Raw genomic sequence first — 20,708 nt, 5'->3', positions numbered from 1 at the left:
TCATGGTGAGTGTGATAGAAATGGCCCGTAATAGAAGTCAGAGTGCATATGTGAAGGCAGGTTACTAAACAAACCATAGATGACAAAACAGAAGTGCTCTGCCAGAAAACTATAGTGTGCTGTGGGAGCGCAAAGGTGGCATACTTTTTAATATATATATTAGTTTTAATTTGTAGTTATAATGCAATCACATTAAAAATACCAAAAGGTAAATAGGGACAGCAAGCTGAAGAACACTATATGTAATACTGTCTTATTTTTTAATGTTAAAGACACCATAGAGGTTTTATTTCCAGCTCCTTCTCAGAGGAAGCTATTGTCATTTAGTTGGCTTACATCTTTCCTGTTCATTTCTTTATACTTTATCATGTGCACATGTATCCATAAACTTTTTTCTTCCTATCTTTTTCTGTTTTCTGTTAGATTGATAAAGTTTCTCCATCGCCCATTTTTTTCTTGGATGCTTTGGAATCTCTGGAATCTATTAGTTAACTTTAATTGTGACAAGTATATTCTATCAGTCAGGATTCAGTCAGGGAGCTGAGACATGAGTGTTATGGCTGGCTATAAACATTTGGACTCATTTTTTTGCCCTTATAAGTGGGAGCTTATCCACACTCTCCTTATGCCCATACATTCCCCCATGCACACACAAGTACACCAATATGTTTAAATTACACCAGCAATAACCAGTATGTCTTTTACCATAATCCTGCTTTCCACGTGTTGGATATTGTGTACTAGTTGAATCTTGGGAAAGGAGAATCGAAGCCATGTTTCTTCTGGAGACCTTGCATGGTGACTAGGGTACTGCAGGGCTTTGCTTATTCACATATTATCCAGGATGTTTGAAGGTAGACCAGGTTGTGGGCTACAAATTTTTGGTAGTATCCCTTTGGAGTCAAAAGCTAACTCTTATCCTGGAGGAGCCCTGGGTAGTAATCTGGGAGGGAGCAGAATTCTGAGTATTTATCCATTCCTTCAGTAACATGCTCTGGACACATGCATGAGCCAGGCACTTTGTTGATGATTAGAATGCAAAGATGAAGACAAAAATGAATACAACATGTCCATGATCATAGTCAATGGGAAAAGGTAGACTCTCAAACAGTTACTATATACTGTGCAGTGTCAGTGCTCTAGTCAGAGGCATGTAAAGAGACCAAGAAAGCACAGAAAAGAGATCAAGAAATTCCACCTTGGGAAGCTGAGGATGGCATCACAGAGTGGCCAGCATGGCAAAGGTAATACTGACAGCCAAAAATAGAATTTTCTCTGCATCGGACTCCCAGTACTTTTGAGGAAAGTAGCACTACTTAGAAGCAGTTATCGGGGCCAGGTAGCAGCAGGATGGGCCCGACCATGTGCAGAGTAAAGCTAAACTGCCCCTGATACAGCAAGACAGTTTAACTGGGAAAGGCTCAGCTGTGAGTGGGATATATCTGGGCCTTCATGTGGAGTGTCAGTAATGGCTGGTAGCATGTCTGAGGAAAGAACAAACAGCAGGGAGGCCTGGGAGTAAGAACCCAGCTCTAAGGATGGGGTTTAGGAACAGGATTAACTCTCTTAAAGGAATAGAGTTAAATTGTGTGCCCAGAAAAGTTGGGATAGGTGATAAGATAGGTTGCTTTTATGGGTTGAATTATGTCCTCCCCAAAAAAGATATGTTGAAGTCCTAAGCCCCAGGACCTCAGAATGTGACCTTATTTGGAAATAGGATCTTTATAGAGGTAATTAGTTAAGATGAGATCATACTGGAGTAGGGTGGGATCCTAATCAATGTGATTGGTGTCTTTATAAGAAGATAGCCATGGGAAGACACAGAGAGACAAAGGGAATGTCATGTGAAGACAAAGGCAGAGGTTGTAGTGATGCGGCCACAAGAAAGAGGCAAAGATTTGATGTGCCCACAAAGGCCCACAAAGGCCACCAGCCACTAGGAGCTATAAGGGTTGTATTGTCCCTTAGAACCTTCAAAGGAAGTGTAGCCCTGCCAACATCTTGATTTCAGACTTCTGGTCTCTAGAACTGTGAGAGAATAAGTTTCTATTGTTTTAAGGCCAACCAGTTAGTGCTAATTTGTTACTGCAGCCACAGAAAACTAATATAGATAGCTAAAATTAAAAAAAAAAAAAGTGTTGGCAAGGATGTGTGGAAATTGAAATCCTCATTAATTGCTGGTGGGAATGTAAAATGGTGCAGCTCCTTTGGACAGCAGTTTGATAATTCCTTACAGTGTTAAATGGAGTTACCATATGACCCAGCAATTTCAGTTAGGCATAAATTCAAGATAAGTGAATACATACGTCCACATAAACACTTGTACATGACCGTTCATAGCATTACTACTCATAATAGCCCAAAATTAACTAATGACTAGGTAGACAATATGTAGTGTATCCATACAATGGAATATTACTCAGCAATAAAAAAGGAACGAATGATATAAGCTACAACATGGATGAACCTTGAAAACATTATGCTAAGTGAAAGAACCCAGTTACAAAGACCACATATTGTATGATTTCATTCATTTGAAACGTCCAAAGTGGGCAAATCTGTAGAGACCCAAGTGGATTAATGGTTGCCTGGGTTTAAGGGGGAAGGGAGATGGGAGTGACTGCTAGGGGCTACAAGATTTCTTTTTACAGTAATGACAGTGTACTAAAATTAGATAGTGGTGATAGATCCACAGTTCTAGAAACCACTGGGTTTTACACATTAAAATTGTTAATTTTATTGTTCCCAAGACGGAGACCTTGGCAGAAAAGGAAGCTATCCCTTCCTTTCTTCATTCATTCAGTATACCTTTGTGGAGTGTCTATACTGTGCTAGAACGTCCTCTTCTAATCTCTGAGGATACAGCAGTTAACCAGACTTATTGCTTGGAATTTACATTCCACTGACATTAAGGGGGAAAAAAGGAACACTATCAAATGTCAGGTCATGTGTAGGCAACCATTTGATCATCACTGCCCCAGACATGGAGGTAGTGTACAAAGTCGTGTGACCACCAACAGTTTGGTGGATAGTATTCTGCACCCTGGCCTCATGTTCTGTTTAGCTCCTCTTGCTTTTTCTTTTCTCCCGTATTTCATACTGTCTAAGCAAAAACCTGGAAAGAGGACCACGAAAGCATCTTTTTTATTTCTAACTCTGTTTTCTGAGTCTGGTGTAATTAAGGATGCCAAGGAGTAGTCCTATCCTCACACTTTTGTAGTCCTGCTTTTAATTCAGACTTTTGAACAAGGGAGTATCCAAATGTTGGAGAAGCCTTTGTTCCTCCACCTAATCCAGTGTTACAGTGGTTTCTCCTTTGTTATGGGGATACTTTTTCACACATCATTAAGAGACTCCCTTTTTAAAGGATTGCCATGGAATATGTTCCCAGACTCCCACACCAAACTAGGAGAAGTTTCTAGAGAGGATGGGAGGTGGGAGGGAAGGTCGGTTGGTGAAGAATGGGCATCATCTGCCTGAACAGAGAATTTGCTGCCTTCTCGCAGTTCCTTCCATTGCTGGGATTTGTTACAATCGCCATCCCCATTTGAGAAAGTCTGACAACCCTTTTCAGGTTTTTCTTCCAGTGATTAGTGGTTGTGCAGTTTGATGAGCCACTCTTGCTTCTGTTTGTAGATGAGGTACAGCATATTCAGGCTGAGAAAAACAATAAGGGCACGATGGAGGCTGCCTCACTTTTTCTTAAGTTCCTATTGGAGCTCCAGGAAGAAGGCTGGTTCCGTGGCTTTTTGGATGCCCTTGTTCATGCAGGTTAGTTCATTCTTCTTACTCATGAATCAGAGGATATTATTTGACTGTTTCAGAATGCTGTAAAAGTGAAATGCTATTAATTTTGAGCTATCCTCATGTGTCTCATGTCTCTTAATTGGATGCAATGTAAAGATTATTTTCAGTCACATAATATAATTGCCTACCTGAAATAGCCAAAGGAATCTGCAGAGAGATTATTGGGAGAGTTTAACAAGTTCATTGGATATAAGATTAGTATACAAAAATTAGTTGCATTTCTGCACCATACCCAAAAATAAACTCAGAATGGATTAAAAAACTTAAATATAAGACCAGAAGCCATAAAGTTCCTAGAAGAAAACATAGGCAGTAATATCTTTGACATCAGTCATAGAAACATTTTTCTAGATTTATCTCCTTTGGCAAGGGAAATAAAAGCAAAATTAAACTATTGGAACTACACCAAATAAAAAGCTTTTGCCCAGCAAAGGAAACCATCAACAAAACAAAACAACCTGCTGAATGGGAGAAAATATTTGCAAATGACATATCCAATAAGGGGTTAATATCCAAAATACATAAAGAACTTCTGCAATTCAACACCAAAAAATCAAGCGATCTGATTAAAAAATTGGCAGAAGACATGAACAGACATTTCTCCTAAGAAGACATACAGATGGCCAACAGACACATAGAAAGATACTCAACGTCACTAATCATCAGGGAAATGCAAATCAGAACCACAATGAGATACTGAGATACCACGATGATATATCACCTCACACCTGTCAGAATGGCCAACACAACTAATAAGTGTTGGTGAGGATGTGGAGAAAAAAGAACCCTCGTGCACTGTTGGTGGGAATGCAAACTGCCACAGCCACTGTGGAAAACAGTATGGAGGTGCCCCAAATATTAAAAGTAGAATTAACATATGATCCACTATTGGGTATTTACCCAAAGAGAACGAAAATACTAATTCAACGGGATGCAGGCGCCTCTATGTTTATTGCAATATTATTTACAAAAGCCAAGATATGGAAGCAACCAAAATGTCTATCCATAGATGAATGAATAAAGATGTGGTATATATACAATGGGATATTACTCAGCCATAAAAAAAAAAAAAGAACGAAATCTTGCCATTTGCAACAACATGGATGGATCTAGAGGGTATAATGCTAAGTGAAATAAGTCAGTCAGAGAAAGATAAAGACCATATGATTTCACTTATATGGGGAATTTAAGAAACAAAGTGAACAAAATAAAAAAGAGACAAATTAAAAATAGACTCCTAGATATAGGGAACAAATTGGTGGTTGCCAGAAGGGAAGTAGGTAGGGAGGTAGGTGAAACAGATAAAGGGGATAAAGAGTACATTTATCATATTAAGCACTGAGTAATGTATAGAATTGTTGAAGCATTATGTTGCACACTTGAAACTCATAAAACACTGTATATTAATTATACTGTAATAAAAATAAAGCACTAAAATTAGCTGCATTTCTAGCCACTGGAAGCAAATAGAAAATGTAGTCCAAAATGAATATCACTTAGAATAGTTACAAAAGTTGTGATATATTTAGGAAAAATGTAGCAAAAGGTGTGTAAAGTCCAAATGGAGAAAATGATAAAATGTTATTGAAAGATATTAAAGAAGTCCTATCTAAGTGGAGATATATACCCATGCACATGGAGAGAAAGACTTGATACCATAAAAATATCTGCTCTTTCAACACTGATTTTTGTATTCAATACAATTTTAATAAAAATCCTACATGCTTTTTCATGTGCTTGACAAATTTCTAAATGATTTTAAAATGTAAATGGAAGAATTATGATCCAAGAATAGTCAGGACATTCCTGAAGAAGAAGACTTAAGTAGGCTGGGGTTTCCCCTTCTAAATAGCAAGATTTATGCTAGGCATTGAGACAGCATAACGTTGGTCCTGGCATTGACCAACTGACCAATGAAATAGAATAGAGAGTCTTCAATTAAATTCATATATTTATGAAAACCTGATATATTTGAGATCACTGGGAAAGGAGGATCATTAGGAACAGAGGGGCTTTTAATAAGTTGCAGTGGGCCATTATAAACAGGATAATGTTAAAAACCAAACAAACCCTAAATTACATACCCATGTAAAATAAATTTGTATTCCTTAGCTCATTCCATTCACACATACGCACAAAATGAATTAATAAGAATTAAAGACTTAATTCTAAAAGGCAAAATTTTAACAATTTTAGAAAAGAATATAGAATAATATTTTATAACCTTGGGGTATGGCAGGATTTATGAAACAAAAAAGGTTTTACCCAAACCTTGGGGTATGGCAGGATTTATGGATACAGCATTATCCATAAAAGACAAATTGATATATTTAATGACATTAAAATTAAAAACATCTGTTTGTCAAACACAAAAGAAAGTGAAAAAACAGGCACAAACTGGGAGAGGATCTTTGCAAAATATATAATCACCAAAAAGATTAATATCTAGAATATATTAAAAAGGCCTTAAAATCATTTTGGAAAAGAAAACATCTACAGGGCAAAAGTGTGAACTGACATTATAAAGAATAGGGAGTAAGAAAGCTTGATAAACATATGAAAAGATTTTCAGCCCAAATAGCAATTAGGGAATTGTGAATTAGGAACTCAATGAGATAGCATTTTATTAACTACTAGATAGCAAAACTTAGGAAGTCCAACAATGCTAAGGCTTGAAGAGGATATTTAATCATGGGAAATCTTAAGTGTCACTATACAGAGTGTAAATTAATGCAATTATTTTGAAAAACAATTTGGCATCATCTAATATAGTTCAACTCTCTTGTATCCACCTGTCCAACAGTTTCATTCTTTTTTTTTTATTGTGTTATGTTAGTCACCATACATTACATCATTAGTTTTTGATGTAGTGTTCCATGATTCATTGTTTGCATATAACACCCAGTGCTCCATTCAGTACGTGCCCCTCCTTAATACCCACCACCAGGCTAACCCATCCTCCCACCCCCCTCCCCTCTAGAACCCTCAGTTTGTTTCTCATGAGAGTCCATCGTCTCTCATGGTTCATCTCCCCCTCCGATTTCCCCCCGTTCATTTTTCCCTTCCTACTATCTTCTTCTTTTTTTTTAACATATAATGTATTACTTGTTTCAGAGGTACAGGTCTGTGATTCATCAGTCTTGCACAATTCACAGCGCTCAGCGCTCACCATGCACATACCCTCCCCAGTGTCTATCACCCAGTCACCCCATCCCTCCCACCCCCCCACCACTCCAGCAACCCTCAGTTTCCAACAGTTTCACTCTTAAGTATGTACCCTAGAAAAACTCTTGCACATATATTGCAGCATACACATACAAAAATGTTCATAGAATAATTGTAATAACAAAAGCAAGCAACCAACCAAACAAAACTGGAAGCAACCCAGTATCCTTCAAAAAGAAAATGGATGATAAAATTCTATAATAGTCACATGATGGGTCCACTGTACTGCAGTGACAATGTATGAACGCAGCTACAGACAACAAGACAGCTGAAGCTTTGAAATGTAATAGTAAACTTTTTAAAAAGCAGAGGAAAGTACATTTAGTAGGATGTAATCATGAAGTTCCAAACAAGCCAAACTAAACATGTATTGTTTTTTTAAAGCCTTTATTTTTTTTTAAAAAATTTTTAGATGCTTTGTTTATTTGAAAGAGAGAGAGTGCACATACACACATGAGCAGGGGGAAGGGGCAGAGGCAGAGGGAGAAGCAGACTCCCCGCCGAGCAGGGAGCCCCATGTGGGCCTCAGTCCCAGGACCCATGAGATCATGACCTGAGCAGAAAGCAGACGCTTGACTGACTGAGTCATCCATGCACCCCTAAGCATACATTGTTGAAGGAATCAAGTGTATGCCATGCAACTATTCAAAAAAATGAAGGGAGTGATACATCAAATACAGGATGGTAGTCTCTTTGCAGGGAGGTGAAAAGGTGGGGAAAAAGACGGCACACTCCCACAAAAGTACTGGGAAATCCTAGTTAAGTTGGGTAGTGGGTTCCCATGTGTTCATTTTGTTGTTAGGCTCTTTATAGCCAAATGAAAAGAATATGGGCTGTATAGTCAGACAAATCTGGTGATTTTATTTGAGAAACTTAGATTGAAGCATTCTTGAATTATTACAGTTGGAAATAATTTTTTTTCTCCTCATATTTCCTATTATACTTAATATTCTTTTCTGGGAGTAATGTAGAAGGTTAAGTTCCTAAGAGGCAGGAATTAAGACTTATATTTCCTTTTGCCCACTTTGCTACTTTGCACTGGGAAGATAATAATTTCATGATGATTTAACTCACTGGAAGACAAGTCAGAGGTTGTAGGTGAGGTCCACGGGGCACTTGGAACTAAGACCAAATGTAAGACTTCACATTATCCTAAGTACTTTTTCCTAAGAGAGGAAAAACTTTGTTAGAGGACCTAAAATGTTGGCTGCCTATAATAAATACTGAGTTTGCTTTTTGAAAGATCATTAATTATTGAGGTGATTTACAGATATCTTTTGAGTTCTCTTACTATATACATTCAAACATGATTCCTATGATAACAATCTTAAAATATCTTTTAGTTGGTTTCATAAAAGCCCCCATTTTCTTCTTTCTTTCCAGGTTATTCTGGACTTCATGAAGCCATTGAAACTTGGGATTTCCAAAAAATTGAAAGTCTAGAGGAGTATAGAATACTTTTAAAGCGTTTACAACCAGAATTTAAAACCACAGTTAATCCAAAAGATATCCTTCCTAAAATATCTGAATGTTTAATTAGTCAGGAATGTGAAGAAATTATACAGGTAATTTAATTAATTTATTTAGCAAAATTAATTATAATTAATTTAATTTAATATAAAATACTAAATTGGGGGGAGGTAATTTGAACATGGGAAATGTCTTCTGTTTTCTCCACTGATTTAGACCTGAGAAAGATCATTGAAATCCACAGAAGTCCTCAAATCTAAGGCATAATTACCTAGAATAGTATTTTTAGTTGTGAATTGAGTAATTTTTAGTGTCACGAGTTTTTTTCAGGTTTGCCCTATTTTCAGTTAAAATTATTATTACTTTTGTGAATAATGTTCTATGCAAATTTTAAGTTGAACACTTTAGCAAATAAAAAGAACAAAAGCTGTAGACTCTCATGGTTGAGCATTCAGGCTCTGCACACAAATCTTGTTAGAATCCTAGTTCAGCCATTTACTAGTAATATGATCTTAGGCAAGTTAGTTTCTCTAAACCTATTTCTTCACATAAAATGGAAATAATAATAGTACCTTATTAACATGATATTTTTAGAGGGATTAAATGAGATAATATATGTAAAGTGCTTACATATGCCTGGCACATAATAATAAGTGCTCAATAAATTTTAGTTATGATGAATAATAAAAATCACATAGGTCCCATTATCCTGAAAAAATTTTTGTTAATATTTTGTTATATTCTTCCAAATATCTCTCCATGCCAATATACCCATATTTTGAATGGTTGTCAAATGGATTGTTTCCTAATATTGCTGAGGATGATACATATAAGGTCTCAGAGGATGTGAAAACACCTGGCTTGACATAGCAATGCCATGTGTAAAGACAATGACAAAGGAAAGGGTGTCTTAAAAGACACTGTGTTGGATGGGGCAAAAATGGTCATGAATAAGACCTATTAAACCATAGTATACAATTATTTTAAGTCAGTTATTGCTTGAATTGATATTTCTTCAATAAAAACTCATAAAAGGAAAACTTTTAAAATGATTGATTGATCAGCTGCAGTTGTCTTGCTTAGGTTTGTTCCAACAAGGGGCTGATGGCAGGTGCGGAGAAAATGGTTGAATGCCTTCTCAGATCAGACAAGGAAAACTGGCCCAAAACTTTGAAACTTGCTTTGGAGATGGACGAGAACAAGTTCAGTCAACTGTGGATTGTGGACAAAGGTAGGATATTCCAGGGAAGAGCTCTGAAAGGTTGGGAGGGTCTGAAAACATGTTCTACCTTTCTCATAGTTCTACTTAGGGTCTCTTTCATTCCTACCTGTCTTTCACTCACCGTCAGAGGCATTTTGCCCTTCAGAGACCCATGGCTACATCTCTAGTGAGAGAGCAGCATGAAATTGAGCTCTGGGAAGCAAGTGGCTACTTGCCTACAGAAGTAATTTGGTTGTGTGTAACCCCTAAAATGGACCAGGGCAAACTGCTCTCATCCAGAATTAACCCATCTGGTCCAAAGGATTTGGGGAAGGCAGAATCTGAGCTCACTCTCTGGGTCTAGATTATCAGAGAAATAGCTTTAAAATTCTAGAGTGAAAGGTTCAAACTCCAGGACTTGCCCCCTTTTCAGAGTAGAATCATAATAGACATAGCCTACTTCTCTTGCCTGAGCCATCAGGAACTAAGCCAGAACAGGATTGAAAAAGGAGTATCTGTGCCATCATGTGATTTCCTGAAGCTAACCTCTGCTCAGAGCATTGTTTTAAAGTCTGAGTTTGGTAAATCAACTGCCTGGTCTTCGCTTGTCCTAGGCTTCTTTACATCACAAGTTGTTCTAGAAAATGTCTATATATATAAATACCCATCTGATTTCTTGGGTTAAGTCAGGAATGGAAGCCATAAATGTCTGCTAAGTGGTGCTTCTCTTCTTTACTGTCTGTGAGAATCACCTGGGGATTTTGTTAAAATGCAGATTCTGACTTAGTAGGGACACAGCCTGCATTTCTAACAAGCTCTGGAAGTTGCTGGCCCATGTTTCACACTTTGAATAATAAAGTCCTAAATGACATTGAAGTTCAGACTGCAAATTGAGACATCACACTCAAAAAGATTCTTTTCATTGTTTTAGAAGGTGAAAGGGAGTGGTTGTGAGAAATTTTAATGGAGCTGAAAATTTTAGGATTATGACCTCTTTGTAGGACTTGTGCTATCAAGACAATCATCAGATTAGATCAAGATTCTAAGATGCTTTTTGGTCTCATACAGATGCAAAAAATGCTGAATCGAAAGTTCTTGAGGATGATGAAATAGAAACTTCTGACATACAGATTTTCTATAAGGAAGAACCAGAATGCCAGAATCTTAGTCAGAACTTATCTCCACCTTCAGGTACCCAGCATTGTTCTTTTCCATAATGGTATTCTTTGGGTATTTTGTGTGGGGACATGGCCTGCAGTGCCCAAAGCCATAGTGTTATGAAAGGGTTTTAAAGGAAAAGTAAGAAAAGATCATTTATCTTTTTTAAAGAAAAGATAATTTATATTAGAATAGATACTTTTTCTATAATGAAAACATATTATTCTCTCTCTTCCAAAGCTATTGTCAGCCTCTTTTATTTTCTTTTGTCACTAAGAACATATGTGCATGTCTACATTGAAAATGCACATAGGGTCCTCCCAGAAACTTAGTGTCTATGAAATCTAAAATCAGCTCTGCTCTCTAAAGAAACACTAATATTTATGAATCACTTGCTCACTTTCCTTTTACTATCCCAGGGCTGCAGTGTAAGTTGATGAAGTTTGTGCACTGCACAAATGTACCCAGCTGAGCTTGAGTGAGGACTGAGATCCTGCCTGTGCTATTTGCCAAACAGTGCACAGAAGGGCTGTATCCTTCCAGAGGGTCTCCTTTTTCTAATTTCACACAAAGGCACTGTATAACTTAGGTATAAGGCCCACCTTGTCTTTCTAGAAGCATGTTTTCATGAGGGGACCAGAAAGTTGCATAATGAGCCACAGTAAAAAGTTTTTTACAAAAGAACATCAGGGAAGACATTCTGATTAATACTGGGTAGTGTGAGAAGAAAGGTGTGATTTGGGGATAACACCACAAGAAGATCTACAGATTACTTCTGCAACCAAATGATACAAGTTTTCTTGTCATTTCAGAGTAAAATCACTGAATGTAAATTGCTTTAAATTTTTCTGACATGTAAGGGACTTTAGTGAACTCACTTAACCTTTTAAGTTCCTTTTCTTTAAAATAGGTTGGAGTCAATAGATGACTTCTAAGGTCTTTTCTAGCAGTAACATTCCATACGCTTATCTGTTGTGGAAAAAAGCCTCTGGTTATTTTTTGAAACTTCTGGTCCTATTGAGAGAAGATACCATGGGAGAGCCTGCAGAATTATAAAGCATGGTTGCTCTTCAATAAGAGATTGCTCTGGGAATTCATTGTTTATAGTTTGTTGCTTTTCAGAGATCTAGGAGGGATTTGTTGTTTTGTTCCATATAGCATTTCCTTTTAACCAGTGGCCATCTGTCTTGCCCTGAATTAGGCCATTCTTGCTTTAGTTTCTCCTTACTAGACTTCCAAGGTTATTTAAGAAAGAAATCTTTGTGGCTTTTTCAAAGGATTCTTGCCATTGGGACTTTGTCACTGAGGGAGAATTTTGTACTTCACATCAGTGCTGAGGCTGGAATGGTTAACAAGAGTCAAGGATTCTAAATTTTCTTAAATGAGGCCCTTTTTTGCTAAAGTCAGAATTCCTGTCTATTTGATGACAGCTCTTTCCTTGATTCCTCAGAACTGTAACTACTTGGTAATTTTGTTCCTTTTGTATTACATAAGCCTCTCCTACTTGCACCCCACTGAAGCCAAGAAATTACCAACTAGAGCTCGCTTTGCCTGCTAAGGAAGGAGAAAACACAATAATATGTGCTCCTACTGGTAAGTTGATTGCCACTACTTACATGGTTTGTTTCTGTGTTTGCTTCCTTTTTTTTCTTGTATTGAATACTGGGACAAAATGGACAAGTTTCCATTTTTTCCTTGCTCCATATATCTTTTGAGAAAACTTTCCCATTAATATAGTCTCCAGGTATTTTAAGGAACCTGAGGAAGGAAAGAAAAATGCTCTGTTTTAGCTTGCTTTATGCCTTGACTATTTTATTTGCATGTTACCTAGGAAGTAACTTGATATTTTTCTGTCCTGGTATAAATTCTGTCGACATTCCTAGTTTATTAGTTGGTGCAGTGGTTTTAGGGGAGCCAAAAATAATTACCTTTCTATAGAAATATTTTAGTATAATATCAATTACATGTTTTCTTTTTCTTTGTATGTTAAAAGGTTGTGGAAAAACGTTTATTTCCCTTCTTATATGTGAACATCATCTTAAAAAATTTCCACAAGGACAAAAGGGGAAGGTTGTCTTTTTTGCTATTCAACTCCCAGTGTATGAACAGCAGAAATCCGTGTTCTCCGAATATTTTGAAAAACTTGGGTAGGTATAACAGTTGGTCCCATTTCTTTTTCTCTAGCTTCATTTAACTGGTGTGTATTCAGCTTAGTTTAATTTTGGAAAGCTAGGATTCAAAAATTTATAATAGATTTAGCTTTTATATAATCTAGATGTAATTAATTTTTCATGGATGCAAGTCTCTTTTGTTAGGTATGCTTGAAATCCTAAACTCCTTTGATTAGCTCTTGCAGAGTAAGTAAATGACTTGAGATCAGTTTTACATTTAAATGACACATTTAACTTTTTAATGATTTTATAACTTCTTTAATATTACTCTTTCCTTTAAGTACTATTTTCTTAAGACTTGAAGGAATTAACATACTCTACTAGCAGTTTTAGCTGGCTTGCAGCTGTTGACCATTTACTATGTGTATGGCTCTGTGCTAAGCACTTGTCTCCCATATATTCCTTTTGGAGTTAGGGAGAACTTAATCAGTTAATGCTCTGACCTAGTGTTTCATGTCTTTATGGTTCCTCATTCACATCATGGTTGGTAATAGGGAATTTCTGTCATTTCCCAGGTACAAAGTTGCAGGTGTTTCTGGAGCAACATCTGAGAATATCTTAATGGAACAGATTGTTGAGAACAATGACATCATCATTTTAACTCCACAGATTCTTGTGAATAACCTTAGAAATGGGACTATTCCATCACTCTCTGTCTTTACTTTGATGATATTTGATGAATGTCACAACACTGGTAAACACCATCCTTATAATATGATCATGTTTAATTATCTAGATCAGAAACTTGGAGATTCTTCAGACCCACTGCCTCAGGTATTTCCAGAGTCGGGTGGATTCCTCAGAAGAGCTATAACCATCTTAAATCCTATTTACTTACTCTACTGACCACATTGAGGATGGTCTTCTCAGGTCCTAAGTCCATATTGTATAGTTCATTAATTTTTATTTGTTCATTCACTTATTCACTTAACAAATATGCATTAGGTGCCCCCCTGTGTTATCCACTGTGCTAGGCACTGGGGATACAAATATAAAAAGACATAAATCTCAAACAGTTGAAGTTTCATGGGGAGCCAGACATGTAAGAATTGTGTCATAATATATGGTGATGGCACACTATGGAGATGGGTACGGTGTAGTCAGAACAGAAGTGAAAACTCGTAAGTGTGCTGTGAAAGTAAGACAAAACGCAACAGAAGTTAGGTAAAAACTAACAAGAATGTACAAGGTAGATAACTGGATGGTTTTCAGGAAGCACTACTGTGTGTCCAGAGGCACAGAGGTATGAGAGGACATGGTGTGCCCAAGAGTCCTGAAGGTCTTACATATCATTTGAGTGTAAAATGTGAAGTGGTAAATAGCAATAGGTGAGGCAGAGTGGGATAGAGGGAATGATCGATAGAACAAGATGTTAGGAGAGACCAGAGGGTATGGGATAAGTAGGCAGGAATGTGCATTAGTAGAGAAGAGCAGATGGGACACCATTTTTGGTGTCATCAGAGGTGAGGGTGTGAGAAGAGTCAAGAGAGAGAGTAGTAGTTCTTAGATGGGGACAGGAAAGGTAGGGAATCCCTGGCATTTAATCTCTCTTTTCTCTTATGTGTAGAAGAGGTAGACAAATTATTTGCTGAGAATAATCAAGATAGGAATGGGGGAAAGAGCTCAAGATACATGGAGAGAATTTGAAATGAAAGAGAGAACTAAGAGGAATATATAGAAGAATTTCTTGGTTACATTAAGGATCCAGATGAGGTTGGAAACCCTGAATTTATAGTATACCAATATCACAGTACCTAAAGTTCTCTAGCCCTAATAACTACCTGTTTAGGAAGCATAGGTTAGAAGAAATTCAGTATGGTACCCATAGACAAAATTCAGTAGCAATCACATTTCTTACAGCTTTTTGTTCTAGAAAAAAAATTGGTGGTTGATTAGATTCCTTGCTAATGAGTCAATTATTCAGTGTTTACTGAGTGGCTATTCAAGGAAGACATAAATTATTAGGTGACCATTAAGCTAATTTTTTTTTTTTTTTACAAATGTTATCTTACTGAATTCACACACCCACCATTTTATTTTATTTTATTTTATTTTATTTTATTTTTTTAAAGATTTTATTTATCTATTTGAGAGTGAGAGAGCACAAGAGTGGGGAGCGGGAGAGGGAGAAGCAGACTCCCCGCTGAGCAGGAAGCCCGATGCGGGACTCGATCCCGGGACTCCAGGATCATGACCTGAGCCGGAGGCAGTCGCTTAACCAACTGAGCCACCCAGGCGCCCCACACACCCACCATTTTAAATAGCTATTGTTTCCCAACTTTAAAGAGAGCTGAAGATACTTGTCCAAGAATCCACAGCCAGTGTGACATGGTTGCGTTTAGAATGAAGTTGTGTCTGATTTGGTCCCTTTCCTTTTAGTATGTTGTTCTGCATATCATGTAGGACACAAGGGTAGAGAAGAAAGAAATCCTGCCTTGAAATGGTTTTTGCTCTTGGTTTCTTTGCTAATTCGTGTTCATTTGATAAGTTGTGACTCCTGCTTTGCCTAATGGGGACCTTTCCATTTGCAGTGTCATAGAGAATATCAGGGAAAAAATTAGTTTTCTTACTCTTTAATTAGTAAAACAAACAAACAAACAAACACCCCTACTTTAGCAGGAAAGGGTTGCATGGGGGAGTGTGGAAATGGCATGCTGTTTTCCAGATGTCTGACAATTTGGAATGATCCTCACAGGTCATTGGGCTGACTGCCTCGGTTGGCATTGGGGATGCCAAAACCACAATGGAAGCCATAGAATATATCTGCAAACTGTGTGCTTCTCTTGACACATCAGTGATAGCAACAGTCAAAGACAACTTGGAGGAATTGGAAGAAATTGTCTATAAGCCCCAGAAGTGTAAGTGGAATCCAGTAACAAGCCCTTTAGAACTTCGTTGCCCTCTGCTTTTCCTAGTTCAGAGACATTTGGATGAATACTGAATTTTTACCTTTTCTGTTTGGTAGAAAATATTTAACCCCAAACTTGGGAAATAATTACATTTCATGCCTCTTTCCTCAATCAAACTCTGTCCTCAAGCAATGGATGAACCTCAAGAGTGTGGACTGTTGAAAGCAAACATTCTTACTCTTCAGTTTGATAAAGTTCTTTTTTTGTTTTTGTTTTGTTTTTGATAAAGTTCTTATAAGGATACTAACAATGAGAGAGACAAGATGAGAAAATCAAAGCATGTAAATGGCCAAGAGCTGGGCTCAGTCCTTCCCTGAGTTGCACACCTGAGGAGGATACTGTGTGATCATTCATTATTTGAATAATGTATCTGATGATATGGGTTGAAATGAAATTAATCTGAGTTCATATTTTTCCTCAGCAGATCAATATGATTTTTTAAAAAGATTGACCAGCAAATGTTTACTAAATTCCAATGCTATACTAACCCAGCAAGAGACAGCAGAAGAGGAGACATATATGCCTTCATCCTTGCTCTGGGGATAGTGTATGACTGAATGAGGCATCGCAAACACACATTAAATAGCCAGGGAGGGGCAATTCAGTTCCTTCCTGGGAGTTGCCTGTAAGGAGTTTAGGGAAGGTACCCAATCTAAACTTTTTAGTACCAAGTACAAACTTCTTTGGAATCCAGTCCCCTCTGCCCTCTGTACTTCATTGCCCCCTCCTATAAGTCTAACCATGCTGCATTCCTCTGGGCTCCTCAAGTGCATTTCCTTCATTCCTCTTTCCCTAGTTATCCCCCAGCATTTCCTCCTTTGGAAGAATTAGAGATTTCCTTCCTTGTGCCCCTTGACACCTGGCACATACTTACATTATGGCAGTTTACTGTGGTTATTTGGCTAATGTACCTTTCTCTCCCCTGAGAACACAGACCTCTCTGGAGCACAGACTGTGTTCTTTTCAACTGTTTATCACCAGAACGTGCCACGTGGTAGGCAGTTATTAAATTTCTGCAGAAACAATGCAATAATGAATTTTAGGAACAGTGTGAGCGCTTCTGGGGGTTGGGTGGGAAAGGAGAAAATCAAAGAAGAGAGGGTTAAAAAGTGTTGTACTTGCAGAGATAAGATGGATACCACCCTTGTCAGAGTAGAGGCTCCATGTTGAGTAACAGGAAAACCAGAATGAGAAGTTGGATTAGACCCAGACCATGAAAGACAGAGATGTTAGAATCTGTACATTAAGCACTCGGGAGCTCTTGCAAGGTTTTTGAGCATTTGATACATCATTTAGACTACCACCCTGTGAGCTTGGGGCCTCAGGTCTTGCAGAAGTAACAGAGGCAGACAAAGGTGTGCAGATGCCTGCTTCGAACTATGATGTGTTCTTCCTGAAAAATACTCACTTTGTTTTAATGGCTTTAGTTTTCAGGAAAGTGGAATCACGGACTACTGACAGATTTAAATGCATCATATCACAGCTGATGAGGGAGACAGAGAGTCTGGCAAAGAATATCTTTGACAAACTCGGTACCGTAACTCTCGGTGAGATAAATCTCATTTTGTATTCTCTCCATTTAGGAATAACCATATATTGTTCACTAGTGTCTTTTTGCATTCTCTTCAGTTCAGACAGGGTCAAGACCGTAATCAAGAGGTTAACTTTCCTGATTATAGGTTATTCAGGAAACCTGTAAGTCCTCCTTTAGTCTCTCTTCCTTTTTTTTTCTTTTTAAATTCAAAGTAAATCTCTGGACATACATACCTGAACAATACCATATTTAAATCAGTTCATGGCTTTCAAATTAGCTAATTTGAAAAGTTCTAAGTTCTGACTTCCCCATTTATATGAATGAAACCACCATTTCCCTGATGGCTCAGATTGCAACAGGCAGTGATCTTCGATTCTTCCTCTTTTGAGACTCTCTCATGAAGTTACCAAGTTCTCTTCTCTCTTTTGTTCTTTCATTCATTCACCAGATACTCATTGTGCCAGCTAATGGAAAGGACAAGGTTAAAGACATAGTCCCAACCTCAGGGAACTCACAGTCAATAATGAGAATCAGATGTGAGTAGCTCCCACACAGCAGGGCAGAGGTACAACCTCGGTGCCTTGAGAGCACGTAGGAACTTTGGCCTGGAATGAGCTGCAGGGAAGCTTCCTGGGGTGGGGTGGTGCCTGAGGCAGTCTTGAAGTCAGCCAAGCTAAGAAGGAGAGACAACCACGTGAGGTTGAAAAGGCATTGATGGAAGAAAAAGTTTTAGGAACAGCAAGCATTTCGTGGTATTCCCAGTGCATGAGTAGTAGAAAGGAGTGACGCTAGAGAGGCAGGGGCCAGACCAGGAAAGGCTTTGTCCTAAAAGCAGGGGGAAGCATCTGAAGATTTTAAACTGATTCGCGATGTGATAAGAATACCAGTGAACAAAGAAGGCCAGAGGCAGTCAAGACAGGCTGGTGGAAGGAGGAGGCTCGCGCTGAGCACTGCAAACAGGAAGTGTTCTGATTTCATGGCCAGCCGGCTTTGGGTGGGAGTGGGGAGTGATTTGCACCAGGTTTCTGGCTTGCACACTTGTTGATATACCAGTAGGGAGTGCTGGTTCCAGAACTAGGAGCAGCTTTGGAGATGTTGAATTTGTGAATTCACCTTTCTTCGCACTTATTTTGCTTTTTCTCTTCTCTTCTTTCACAGCTCGATTTAGGACTTAGGCTGACTGCTGTCTGGCTGGTTTGCCCACCCACACTCACTTTTCCATTCAGCCCCCTGTTACCTGGTTGATCTTTCTGAAATACCAGTTTTATCATGTTAGTATCCTGCTTGAATCTGCCTTACAAGCCTCTAACCTGCCAGTCTGGGCCCTACCTGCACAATCTGGTTCTACTTTTCTTTCCAGTTTTACCTTCCACTCCTTCCCTACTCGGATCCTTTGATTTAGCGGTTCCTTGAACATGTTCATTCACTTGTCATCTACTTGGTGCTCGGCAGTGTGCTAGCTGATGGGGCGATAGCGTGGACCCTGAGATACAGCTCCTGCCCTTGTGGCATTTCCAGAACAATGATAAAGCCAAAGTTAGATAAGGAATAATAAAACAACGGGATAGGGTAGGTGGATGGTGGTGATCAGGTGTGTTTCAGGCAGAGGGAACAGCATGCGCAAAGGCCAGGAAAGCAGAGATGGTATGAGGACTTCCATTAGTCCTGTCAAATGCAGGAAGCAGAGCAGCTGGAGATGAGAATCAGAAGCTAGATCACAGAGGATCCTGAGAACTGGGTAGGATTTTGGCTAGAGGAATCCACTACAGGCGTTTAAGTGGTGGGGTAGCAAAATGTTTCATCTGCAATTTTGGAAACTCTCTCTTTAGCTGCTGAGTGGGCAGTGGATTGGAGGGACCAAGGCAAGAAGTTAGGAGGCCGTCATATTTTCCAGGAACATTATGATGTAGTCTGAACTAGGGAGGTAGCAGAAGGGTGGAGAGACATGAATTTCTATCTTCTTATTCCCCCCACTTCTAATTCCCTACCTCCACCTTTTCCCCAGTCTACATCCTGTCAGCTGTTCACTTCCAGATTGCTTAGCTCATTTTCACACCTACTCACATTCAAGAAATACTTGTTAATTCATCTGGTTTACTGCTGACCATCTTGTTTGTAGTTGGAGCTGGGAAAGAAGCATGTCAATGCTACTTGTCTGAATAGCCTCCTTTGTTCCTCCTGCTAAACATGAATGGGTGAGAGGAGCAGTTTAACCCAGAATTATAACTCTTGCCTGTGAGTTTTACTAAACTGTGCTCTTCCCAGGGAGCCCTGGAGATCTGAGCTACTTGAGAATAGGCTTCTTCTGTTTTCTGCATCCTTTTACCACCAGCACCCTGCACACAGCCTGGACCACAGCTGATGCTCAATTTTTGGACCGAGCAACTGAGGCGTAGCTTAGGAGATGCACACATACAGAAGCATCCACGACGAGCATCTTTTGAGTGCCTGTTTTTTGCTCGGCCCTGCGAATGGTGCTGTGGAGATCAGACAGCTTAAGTTCGTAGCAAGGTAGAAGAGAGTGTGTTGAGTTCTCTCTCACTTGTTTTATATATCTTCCTGATGAAGCTCATGAGACCTATTATTTTTATTCACTGCTTTATTGTTAGAGGCAAAGTTAGATATTTTCCTGTCCATCGTTTTACCTCTGGGCTGCTTTGGTCGTCAGCTCATAGAGCTGGCAAGCCTTCAGTATTAGACACACCTGGATCTGCATTCCTGCACTCACCCCACATGCTAGCTCTGTCACTTTGGGTAAATTACTTTGCTTTTCTGAGCTTTGTTTTCCTCACCTGTAAAATATAACATCCACCTCAGAGGTTTGTGAAAATGAAATGGATTTGAGTGTAAGACACTTTGATTCTTGGTGCAAAGTATTCAGTAAGAAATCACATGCCAACACAGATTCACTACTGCTGCAAACCGACTGTTTCAGGAGGAATACTCTGCTTACAGAGAGCAAGAAAGAAAATTTGAGGGTGAGGCATGCTTAGAACTTTAAATGACTGACCATATGGCACAATGAAAAACTTTTTTTTTTTCCTCAGAAAGTGTATCTCAAATTCAAAATAGGAATTTTGGAACACAGAAATATGAACAATGGATCGTTTCTGTTCAGAAGGCATGCATGGTGTTTCAGTTGCCCGACAAAGATGAAGAGAGCAGGATTTGTAAAGCCCTCTATTTGTACACTTCCCACTTGCGGGTATGTGGCTTCTTTGCAGCGATATATT

At 38.6% G+C, this 20,708-nt stretch overlaps 1 protein-coding gene across 2 annotated transcripts in view; it reads left to right on the top strand.

Moving 5' to 3' along the window:
- Positions 1-20,708, top strand: part of RIGI (RNA sensor RIG-I) — a 37,159-nt gene that overhangs the window by 1,456 nt on the left and 14,995 nt on the right. For both annotated transcript variants that reach the window (XM_045882517.2, XM_045882516.2), the window contains exons 2-11: positions 3,637-3,771; positions 8,416-8,597; positions 9,586-9,733; positions 10,772-10,894; positions 12,356-12,454; positions 12,855-13,008; positions 13,548-13,806; positions 15,728-15,890; positions 17,369-17,488; positions 20,523-20,680. In XM_045882517.2, the coding sequence (XP_045738473.1) occupies positions 3,637-3,771; positions 8,416-8,597; positions 9,586-9,733; positions 10,772-10,894; positions 12,356-12,454; positions 12,855-13,008; positions 13,548-13,806; positions 15,728-15,890; positions 17,369-17,488; positions 20,523-20,680 (1,541 nt within the window). The remainder of the gene's footprint in view (positions 1-3,636; positions 3,772-8,415; positions 8,598-9,585; positions 9,734-10,771; positions 10,895-12,355; positions 12,455-12,854; positions 13,009-13,547; positions 13,807-15,727; positions 15,891-17,368; positions 17,489-20,522; positions 20,681-20,708) is intronic.

This window comes from Mirounga angustirostris, unplaced genomic scaffold (genome assembly GCF_029215605.1).
Source record: "Mirounga angustirostris isolate CCGP_5_RB_7025 unplaced genomic scaffold, mMirAng1.0.hap1 SCAF_15, whole genome shotgun sequence".
NCBI classification, from domain to species: domain Eukaryota; kingdom Metazoa; phylum Chordata; class Mammalia; order Carnivora; family Phocidae; genus Mirounga; species Mirounga angustirostris.
Note: the sequence above shows the minus strand (reverse complement) of the source record. Positions and strands in the feature narration are given on the sequence as shown.